The sequence below is a fragment of the Thermobia domestica genome, chromosome 15, assembly GCF_964235325.1.
Source record: "Thermobia domestica chromosome 15, izTheDome1.hap1.1, whole genome shotgun sequence".
NCBI lineage: Eukaryota > Metazoa > Arthropoda > Insecta > Zygentoma > Lepismatidae > Thermobia > Thermobia domestica.
Genome location: NC_137468.1, coordinates 102,597,057 through 102,609,124, shown reverse-complemented (window position 1 = coordinate 102,609,124; position 12,068 = coordinate 102,597,057). Strand labels below are relative to the sequence as shown.

Sequence of the window (12,068 nt, the reverse complement as noted above, 5' to 3'; positions counted from 1 at the left end):
GTAACCTGTCTGCAGCATATATACAATATATTTGGCTAGCAGGAAAAAAAAAAAAAAAAAAAACTTAAAACAACAGGTTTTAATTTTACTTTTTAGGTTTCTGATTTGTGGTGAAAATCCCTCTTTATTATTTGTATATTTTTCAGACAACTCCAAGAGAGATTATCTTATTTACACATACACTGCACAAGTGCGTAAATGTGAGCAGCGAGAAATACATTAAAGAATTTAACCGGTCAACGCCCAGAGTCACTTACAGGTGACACTACTTGAAAGGCGTCTTCTTCCTTGTACAGTACGTCGACTTCGAAACTTTTTTGTGTGGTGGTGCAACGTATATAGGTAAGTAGCTGGTGCTACTGTGGTTCGCTAGGACTCTCTCATGGACGATTGGTGAACAAGAAGACGCCTTTAAAGTAGTGTCACCTGTAGGTGACATTGGGCGTTGACGGGTTAACATGTGTAACTTCCATTCGTTATTATTAAAGATTATCAGAATACCCGTTCTTCGTACAAGGAGAATACGTTTCATTTTGGACATAAAGGGCACCAAAACCGTCACCAATAAACTTAAGGACTCCCAAAAACTATAAATTCGACACTAGTATCGGTAATTTTCACTCACTCTTACCTATCTCCCTCCCCTTTTAGGAGTACTAATGAGGGCTGAATTTGGATTTAAACGGCATCGAAAATGTTACTATACAACTCAGCGATCCCGAAAACTATGGATTCGACACTAATATCGGTTATTTTCGATCATTTTTCTATATCTCCCCGCCCCCAGGTTGCGGGGATGAATTAGGACTTAAATGGAATCTGAAATGTCACTGTTCATCTCAGCGATCCCGAAAACTATATATATATATATATATATATATATATATATATATATATATATATATATATATATATATATATATATATATATATATATATATATATATATATATATATATATATATATATATATATATATATATATATATATCCCCTTTCCCCTCCCCTAAGTTGTGGGCCTGAATTTTTATTTTAACGGCATCGGAAGTGTCACTGTTCATCACAAAGACCACGAAAACTATGGATTCGACACTAATATCGGTCATTTTCGATATATCTTCCCCTTCCTTCCTCTAAGTTGCACCTTCAAAGTGAAATGATAAAAACCAAACCAGGCCCGAATCTCATCTGTGTTAAAAATTTTATCGAGATGGGTCTGGTGGTTGAAGGGTTGTTAAGTTTCAAATATAGTCACTTTCGTTTTTATATATATACACAGCGTGTTTCAAAACAACACCGATAACGTTCGGGAGGTGATTCCTGACACTAAGATAAGACAAAAAGTACAGACCAAACTGGGTGCACAAATTCTTCCTTTCGGAGTTATAAGATGGAGAAAACATGAAAAATAAATAAATAATAATAATAACTTTAAAGGTTCATAGCTTCTAAGCTATGGGACCTACCGTAGTCGGGTCAAAATTTCACTTAGGAATTAATATGTGCGGTATCCAAAAATACATCTTTTAGAATACTAAGGTACTCACGCAGCAATTTTTATAGAGGGGGTTTGGCTACGGGCATCTAATTTGAAGTGCTCACAAACTACCTCTATAAAAATTGTTGCGGAAGTACCGCAGGATTTTGAAACATGGATATTTGTATAGGGCACATACTAGTTCCTAAGAGAAGTCTTGACCCGACTACGGTAGGTCCCATAGTATCGGAGCTACAAACCTTTCAATAAAGTTAATTTTTTCATGTTTTCGGCACCTATAACTCCGAAATGACGGATTTCTGCACCCAGGTTGGTCTGTACTTTTAATCTTGGTGTCAGGAGTCACCTCCCAAACGGTATCGGTGTTGTTTTGAAACACCGTTTATATAGATAATTTGTCGCCCTAGAAAACATTTATTTGTTTACATTCAAAATTTTGTACATAAAGTTTATATAAAAATCTATATTAGAATACTAATTAATAGTAATTACACGTTCTAGTGCATAAGTATTAGTGAAATTTGCCTACTTCTCTCTCTTTTAAGAAGTAATTTAGTTAAAATTAACAAAATTTCACCAGATCAAAGAGAACATTAATACCCATTTTCATTCAAGAGCCTTATTTGTTGCAACAGAAACGCTTCATGATGGTAAATTGTGTATGCAATTGTAAAAATTCTGTAATTCATGCATAACGACGAATAAACGACTAAAAAACACACAAAGGAAATTTTCAAATATAATTACAACTTTTATTTTCGAATGCCTCTTTTATTAAATATTTGCAATTAAATAGATTTCTTAACTTACATTTTTCACGCGCTCGAAAAAAAAAAAAAAGTTTCATTACTAGTAAAATTAACCTAATACAGATTTTTGTTATTTTTCCGGAAAGAACCAGAAAAAAAAGATTTTTACCAACAGGTTCAAAATTTCCGGAAATCTTACAACACTAGCCAGTACTGTTTCATATTAAGAAAAAGGAGGTATTTTTTGATAAAACGTCATTTACAGGATACGCTTTTTTTTTATTTACATAGTGGTACATTAAACAGTGTGGCCTCTAACCTTATGCAATATATAGAGAAAAACAGATAAACTGCCAAATAACTTTGTCGACATATACGGAACATGAAATGTATAAAACCGCTGGAATCGCGTTTTTATATATATAAATAAATAATTATCACAAGGTTTCTACTTCTACTATTGTTTGAAAAATAAAATGAATATTTATCACTGTATTTGGATCACAAGAAATACACTTGTGGATCGTTTTATTGAATTCAAACATTAAAATTGTAACGATTGCAATTGATATTTGCTAATGGTATCTGTAAGATACAAATTAAGTATTGAGAGATAATAAAAACCTTATTTTGTATTCAGGGAGAAAAATAAATTCCGTTATTAACTGTGCTACTAGTCTGGTAAATTGTAGGTTGGTTCTTCCCTTTTCGTGGAGTCCCCTCCTCCCTCTTTTTTTTTTCCGTATGAGAAATAAGTAAATGTAATCGTCACTTCAAGAATTGTGTAAACGTGGCCTCATGAAAACATGAAAACTACTAGTTGTCCTTCAAGAAAGTGAAACACCTTATAATAATTTTCCTTCAAGAGGCAGCTTGAATCAGTTTTTGAAGTGATGATAAAATTTACCTATTTCTCTTAAGAGAAAAGGGATTATCACGAAAAAGAACAAACCTGCGTGTTACCAGCCTAGCAGTGTAGTTGATGACATTGATAAAGTTGTCAAAGAGCAACGAATGTGTATGGAAAAGTTTTTTCTCCACGAATACATGATAAGGTCTTTGTATGTCTCTTGAATGGATAGTAACGTGCTGTTTGTGCTGGTGTTCGAATGCATTTTTTCCCCGGATTTTTTATTCTCCTGTGATAAATGAAAAAAAAAAAAAAAAAAAGTTATTCTTGTTTCATATACAGGTAGTAGACATGAAACTGAAACGCCTGCGCAAATAGCATAGGATATTTGTGGAGCTCACCAGAGCCATCTGGTAGTTTATGTCGTACTTTTGGGCAATGAGTCGTGTGTACAGGTCCTTGATACTCACTCTAGTAGAAGTTCATCAGAAAACGTCAAATCGTGTGGGTAAAATGGTATAATGGTGGACATATCCAACTTTAAAAGAGAGCAGATCGTAGGGTCTCTTCTAGCAGTTGCATCTGTGTCCAAAACTGCAACACTTTGTGACGTCTCATGAGCTACAGTATCCAGGGTAATGTGTGCATATGAACAATTACGAACCACATTCAGGAGGAGCAACTGCAAGGCAAAACAGAAGTTGTCTGAAAGGAACGTCAGGACATTGTCTAGGATTGTTGCACGAAAACGGAAAACCACCGCATCGGTAATCACCGCAAAAGTTAATACACACCTCACAGAACTTGTGTGCATGAAAACAGTCCGTCGATACCTGCATAATGCCAGCTTCCATGACAGGGTTACGATACCGAAGCCTTTCATCGGTAGCACAAGGCAGAGCAGTTTAGTGGTGCCAGAAGTACAGAATTTGGACATTGGATGACCTAAAACGTGTCACATTCTCAGATGAGTCCAGCTACACTATTTTCCAAACAACAGAGAAAGTGTTCGTCTCGAGAAACCCCTCTGATGCATACAAGTCAGACTACTTGGTACCCACAGCCAAACATAGAGGCATATCCATGATGGTTTTGGGTGCACTGTCATGACAGACTTTGGGCCTTCTCATTGTTTTAGAGGGTTGTGTCACTGCTAAGGACTATTGGACCATATTGGAGAACCATTTATACTCTATGGTTCGAACATTTTTCCCGGACGATGGTGGAGCGTGCCAGGATGATAACTTCCCCATTCACACGGCTAAACTTGTCACAAAGTGATTCGATAAGTATGACAGTGAGGTTGAACATCTGTCATGGCCCACTCAATCGCCGGATCTCAAGATTATTCAGCCTGTATGAGTGAGGAAAAGTTTCCCTCCACCACGTGCACGTGCTGAATTTATCACTACGCATCAAGAGGAATGGCTGAAAATCCCTCTGCAAACGATGTAGGGCCTCTATCAATCCTTCCCTTGTCGTGTTGCTGCTGTACTGGCCGCCAAAGGTGCCGCATCGCCATATTAAATACATTGATAGCTTTCTACCAGATGTTTCAGTTTTAATGTAGAGGACAAGCATGCATGAATACTACCTTATAGGTATTTCACTTGTGCCATATTATCTCACTTCCCATTTTTAATTCCTGCCCTTCCCAGCTTGAAGTTCACTACTGACAGACGAAATATTAGTACTAATTAAAGCAACCATTTTAGAAGATAATTAAAGTAAAGTGAATTATTATCATTATTGTTTTTTATCTTTCAGACAGGAAAACTACAACATTTTGAATTAGGACAATATTTACGCAAACGCTATGGAAATTTCCTAAGTCCACGTTATTCTCCAGATGAAATTTACGTCCGAAGTACAGATGTAGACCGCACTTTGATGAGCGCAGAAAGCAATTTGGCTGGATTGTATCCGCCTGTAGCGTCCCAACAATGGAATCGTAACTTGAAATGGCAGCCAATTCCAATTCATACAACACCAGAAATCGAAGATGAGGTATGGAGAAGTAGTTGATAGTTTTATCTTTATTATTATTATTATTATTATTATTATTATTATTATTATTATTATTATTATTATTATTATTATTATTATTATTATTTTAATTTATTAATGAAGTTTCGGATACCATTATACTTGGAAACAATTCACACTGAATCACATAGAGGAAATTTGGCAGAAAGTCAGCCAGACCGTACGTAGTATCATCCATGCCAAAAGTATTTTCAACTTACATTTCTTAAAAGAGCTTGTGTCTCGTAGTAAGATTGATTCAAGTGAAATACCATTCATTGTTAAGAAATTGATTAAGCTTGTCTTATACTGACATTCAATGAGAATTTTTTGCTTGCCTGCTTCTAATAAGAATTGAATTTTGTATGGCAGATTAATATAGTCGAAATCTAGAGTTGGTCATCATTAAAGAAGACATTTGTATCAATGATAATGGAAGTGAGTAATTTGTCATCTCGCTGTATGGTATTTCTGGATGAATAATAGGTGTTTTATGCAGTTATAGTAGATTATTTTGAATAAATAAATAAATAATGTGGTTCTCAATAGATTCATGAGAGCTCCATTTTGGTTAAATAGTTAATTTTCGTGTCTTTGTTGAAGATAAAGGTTTAATTCCTGATGGAAGCTTATGTAATTCGGGTCCCATGTTACACTGGAGGTTCATGTTTCATATATAAGGTTACGATAAGGTAACGTATTCATACAACAAATTGTAGCACGTGACACATCACTATACTTAGCAACATATGTAGAACCAAGCTTAGCAGTGCAAGGAAAGTTATATTGCATATCTGATAGTAGACAGTACCTTCTCAGCAGATATAATTCATTTTCCCATAAGAAATAAGAGTATCTGACTATCTAACTTAATAGTCAGATAATACTTTCACATTCAAAACTCTATCTGGTCTTTGTATGAGATTTGCAGGCAATACTTGGCTAAAATTTTAAAATGTAAATGTTCTGTTGATCAAGTGTAAATTCTCATGTCTAAAAATGTTAACGTTTGCAATTTTACGCACATTCTATAATAATCAAATTTCTTAACTTTGTGATGAGTAAATTTAATTTTTCTTAGCTGTACTGTATTTCGATTGAAAATACTCTACAACCATCTGCAGACTGCCATTTGTAGAATATTTTTAACTCAAATGTAGCCGATTACAAATTTCCACAGTAAAGGAGTAAGAAGTTTGATTTTTCTTATTGTAATGCTTAATTCACCTGTAATTATGACTAATACATTTTTAAAAATGTTCATTTATTTTTAGCTTCTGGCAATGAAGAAACCATGTCCTCGGTACGACGAAGAACAGAAGAAGCTGAATAATTCTCCAATGATAAGAAAAATCAACGAAGAAAATAGAAAATTATATGAATACCTTACGAATCACACGGGCAAGCTTATCAACTGTGTTAAAGAGCTGGAGTATCTCTATGATACATTGCACATTGAGGTAATTTTACAAGTAGAAATATAAGTGCAAATAAGCATATATTAGACAGAGGCGAAATTGAACATGGAGAACTTTTGTTGATGTCAAAGTAAATCTGTAAAGTTATCCGTTTTTGTAACCTAGCTTGTTTCATCGAACCAGTTAGTCCTGTATGTTAAGGTCGTAAACATCTGTACCGTGTAAAAATTTAAGATTTACATGCTACATCTTATTTAAGTTTTGTATAACACTAACAAGTCTACTAGGTCACTAAAACTAACCATACTTCTGACTTGGTGCTATACGTAAATTTTTGTAAAATGGTTATTTACCCCATAAAAACACTTTCTACATTTTCCACCTAAAATGTAATAACTCTGTATTCATTGTTACAACAGTAGGTGAAAGTTACGTTTTCAAAAAATTACTCAATCATTAATCAGATGAAGAGACCTATCCCGTAGTTCGATTCCCAATACAGGGGTTCTTGCTCCGGATACAAACCCGAGTAATGGTTCGGATCCCATTTTAGAAAGTAGGTTCGGTCACTTGTAGCCTTGGTGTTGAAAAAGGACGTTAACTCCAGTCAGTCAGTATATAATACAAACAGGAACGCAATTGGTAGAAGGTATGTTGTTTGTATAATGTTCATTGATATAAGAAAGTACAAATACTCTTTTATGGCACTTGCAGAGATTTGAAAAACCAGTCAGGAAAAGTCAATGTTTACCACCAATTGTACCGTAATTTAATTCATTTTCTAACTCTGACCTGACAAATTATTTAAAACTAAGGCTAATATGTGGGAGGGACACGGTGGCTCAGTGCTACAGTGCTTACCTCTGGTGCGTGAGGTCCCTGCTTCGATCCCCAGCCAAGTAAGTTTGTGATCGACAACATCGTGTCCGTGGGTTTTCTCGGGGTACTCAGTTTCCTCCCACTTTATCATTCCAACAGTTCTTCCATCATTATTCACTTGCCTTAATCATCTTCCTTAGGCTAAAGGGCATAACGTGGGACGTTAAACTGAAAATGTTGTTATATATATATATACTCTATAAGAATATGCTGTTGATTTTGATAAGCAACAGTATTTTGAAAATTTCTGTATGTGCAAAACATAAATGAAATATTTATCAACAATGCGGTGTAAATTTATTTTTTTTCTTTTCCAGACTTTATACAATTTCACATTGCCAGAATGGACGAAACCAGTCTTCCCGAATAAACTGAAACCTTTTGCAGAACTTAGCTTTACTCTTCTTGCTTACACACGTGAAATGCAAAGACTGAAAGGAGGTAATAACACATTTAAATAAATATTTGCCTCACATTCCGTTATCTAGAAGCAGGATTAGAAACTGAATTGTTTACCAGAAAGTAGTGAAAACATAATCACAAAACTACATTATAAACTCTTTTGGTAAAAAAAAGTTTAAAAAAAAACTGCACAGGTGTTATTTCTATTCCCGCTTTACTTATTTACCTCTCTCTCAGTTTATTTTTATTTATTTATTTATTTATTTATTTTTTTTTTTTTTTTTTTTTTTTTCTGAAACGAAAGATGCCGGTACTTACCATGAATATGTTATTACAACAACTTCCAGACTTAGGATAGATAATTCGACATTTCGTCATCATCTCTAGATCACTTCTTGTGTTCAGTATCAGCCGCAGAATGACATCGGAGCAGCCATGAGTAGTACACATCACATTTGCTAGAAGATATTGCAGTTGTGCCAAAAATTTGTTTTAGAGGAGATAGTATGTTCAGGACTTAATACACCCTATGATATCACTTAAACTAAAATCTGCGTCTTTTTCTTTTAGTGGAATTTTGTGATCAATTGTAAAAATCCAAAGCACTGTTGATCGTGTTACCTTTTAAATGCATACATTATACAGTTGTTCAAGTCTTCAAACGGATTTAAGTTGAAAAATTCATTTCATAAATATAAAAATTAAAACAACTTAAGAAAAAGGGCACCAGAAAAAAAGCACTAATATTATATCGATATATCTAAAATATATATTAGTAATCTTGCATATGAAATATAATATTCTGGAGACTTTTTGCTCCCGAGTTATGAGAGATCAAATTTTGAGCCAGATTCTTGAAAGAAAGAAGACAAAAAAAAAAAAAAAAAAAAAAAGTACATGGAACTCATCTGATCTCAATCAAAGTTGCATGTTGGTAGACCTGAACCTGCTATATGTGAGTATGAAATATTGTGTTGTGGAGGCGTTTGATTTCTAAGTTACGCACAATCAAAGTTTGAAAATAAATTCATTGGGTATAGTAAAACTGTAATTAATGTTATTATTTACATAGCATATATATAGTCCAATGAAAGGCGATTCTTTTTACGACTATGCGTACATCACTTATCGAGAAAGTATTCACTGTTCCGTAACGTCTCCTAATTAATTTTAATGTAGTGCACTTTACCATCGTAGAAACAGTAAATGTTATGTTGTAATATTTTAATATTATTCATTCGTCCACTGTTTATTTAATTAATTAATTTTGCAGTACTTTGAGAAATACTGAAATAGCTTAAAAGTAAAAGCAAATAGCCGTGAACAAAGTCACTGCATAAACGTTATAACACATGTGATTATCAAGAACACTACACGGAAGAAAGGTATAAAGAAAGGTGAATCATATATTATGCTGGGTTTCACTATGTTACAATCTATACTACAACAATTCGAAACATACAGACTATTTTATTGTTAATTGCAGGTAATTAAAGCAGTAATTACTGGGTCATGACTCAGATACATGTGTTTGTATTCCTCTTATGATTAGAATTCATTTTTTAAAAAAGGAAATATTAATGTTGCGTCCAAAATATTCAGCACCATGAAATTGTCTATTGTTTGTCGTTCAGTTTGCTGAAATATACTTTATTGTATTGTCAGGACTTACAATGTAGATAAAAAAATGTTTAGGTTTATTATTGCATACATTTGTTTTTACTAAGCAACATACATAATAAAAGTATGTATATTTTCAATACTGTGTATTGTGTTGTACTGTCTGTTACTGTAAAGGTAAAAAGCAATCATGAATTATAATTCTCTCTTAACAGGCCCTCTATTAAAGGAAATAGTCAACCATTTTAAATTAAAGAGAAAACATACTTTGTCACCAGATAGAAAGATGTTCATGTATTCGGGACACGACACTACTATTGCCAATTTTTTGATGACTTTAGGTGTGTTCGAACCTCAGATACCACCATATAGAGCATTAATTATGGTTGAGCTTCATAAAAATAACGATGATTATACAGTTGCCGTAAGTAATATATATGTTTTAATTGTATATTTTTGATCACTTGGATCAAGTAGTTAGTTGAAGTCTCATGATGTTTATGAAAGTAATCATAGTGTAAAGCATATCAAACACATCCATTTTCTTGCGTGTTCTTACACAACATTGTGTTGTCGCATTCACTGTCCGCTGATAGCTTCATTGAAGAAGTAAACGTAAGGGGAAGGTAAAAATATAAGAGATTAAGAGAAGAAATAGTAGTAACGAAGTAATAGTGCTAGTAGACATCTTGGACATTTTAATTTTGAACTTAATAGTCATTGTTTCCCGTATGTGTTCTCTAACTTTGACGTACTGAAGATGTCACCAAAATTGAATGACGTGACCAGTGTTTACGTAAATGTAAACATATAGCATACTAACTTTTGTAAAGAAGTTCCTATGATATATTTTCGTACGAACTTGATAATACGACAGTTTTACTTTAGGTTGCCTTGACCCATTTTTGTTTCTTTTCATTTCTTTATTGGTAGAAATGTAAAAGAATTCATCTTTCAGTTTCTGCTGAGCTCCTTCGTGGCTAAGCGTTTACCGCACACGCCTATAGTGTGGGAAGCCCAGGTTCGATTCCCGACTAGAACTCATGTTCGGATTCCAGGTTAATCATTATGTCCATGTCTCATAGCCTCGCTGCTAAACGGGACGTTAAAATCAACTCAATTCAATTTCAGTTTCTGCTTTTTTTTTTTTTTTTTCTTTCTTTCTTTCTTTCTTCCTTTGAGAGGAGGAGGGAAGGTGCTATACTATGCGTTGGGTTTGTTTGCTGTCACAGTGAAGGTTTGACGTTAAGCCCTTAGGTTTGGGTTTTACTATGAGTGATAAAAATGTGTATTTCATTTAGCATAGTTCCAAATAAAGTTATAACATTTTTACATTCGGAACTGGTTTTGGAAGTTTATAGAGTACACATCGGGGTTTCAGGATATCTGTCGGTCACGAAAGTCATGAAAAAGTCACGAAATCAGAAAACGGTCATGAAAGTCAAGAAAAAGTCACAAAATTTAACTTTTGGGTCACGATTTTTTTACTCTGTACAAATATAAGTATAGACTGAAAAATTTTGTTCTACAAAGCGTCAAATTCACCAACAAAAATATTTATGGACGGCTTTAGGCGCTACCAAATCGCAAGCAAAGCACGCTTCTATCGCATGCATGAAAATTCGACCCAATTCGGACCCAAATTTTCTCTTGAGAATGTTACTAAATTTTATGGTTTGGGAAAGAAAAGGCCACGAAAAAGTCACGAAATTTCATTTCGGAATTTTAGTAGACACCCTGGGGTTCATACGATATGTTCATGTACAATCAACTAAAGTGTATATACTGTCGAATTCCTTGGATGGAATCCATGCTTCGATTGAAGATTTTAAACAGCAATGTGTGATAATTCTCAACAATGTGTCAATATCTTAATAACTGCGTTATGCATATGAATTCGAAAATAAACACAATAAGTTTATTATTGTGTTTATTTTCAGAATACACACACAATAAGTTCGAATTTGAACAAGATTATCTGAGTATTAAAATGATTCTCGAGTAGTATAAACAAAATATATCTTAATAGATTCTAGGATTTAGTGTTGTTGAGTGAACGAATCATTTAATGAAGTTAGATGTTCGTTGTCGTGACAGTGATAGTCACTGAATTAGACCATGAATAAAATATTAATGACTTGCGAGAGATGCGTGTCGTGGATAAAATGAATTAATCTTTCCTGAAGTTATGTCTTGTTTTGGACTTGACATAAGTTCTGACATTGTGGTGCGTATGCATGGTTCACGGAATGGAAGATGACACGTACGATCTTATAAGTAAGGTGGGATATTGGTAAAATGTTTTGGGGTCGCGGTAACTCAGTGGTAGAGGATTCAACTCTTGTGCGTAGGGTCTCTGGTTCAATTCCAGTTCCTGCCAAGTGGGCTTTGTTGTGAACAAACACCATGTGAGTGTTTTTTTCGGGGTTCTCCCATTTTTTCCCACTATCTTCATTCCACAGTTTCATTCATTATCATCGTCTTTCGTCGCATACTCGTGGGAAGAATTCTTTAGTTTCAATTTGCAAAACTAACTTTTAAAAAATAAATTCACTGCTGTTTGAGAAAGTGGCAATGCTTAGAAGAGATGATTAGAGTGCGTCCCAACTATAAAATTTGTACAGAAG

General features: G+C 34.1%; 1 protein-coding gene across 1 annotated transcript in view; it reads left to right on the top strand.

Annotated features, from left to right (window-relative positions):
* LOC145671172 (prostatic acid phosphatase-like) overlaps window positions 1-12,068 on the top strand; it is a 55,898-nt gene that overhangs the window by 23,896 nt on the left and 19,934 nt on the right. Inside the window, exons 3-6 of the mRNA XM_081740014.1 lie at window positions 4,865-5,104; window positions 6,397-6,582; window positions 7,737-7,860; window positions 9,657-9,865. Coding sequence (XP_081596140.1) covers window positions 4,865-5,104; window positions 6,397-6,582; window positions 7,737-7,860; window positions 9,657-9,865 — 759 coding nt within the window. The remainder of the gene's footprint in view (window positions 1-4,864; window positions 5,105-6,396; window positions 6,583-7,736; window positions 7,861-9,656; window positions 9,866-12,068) is intronic.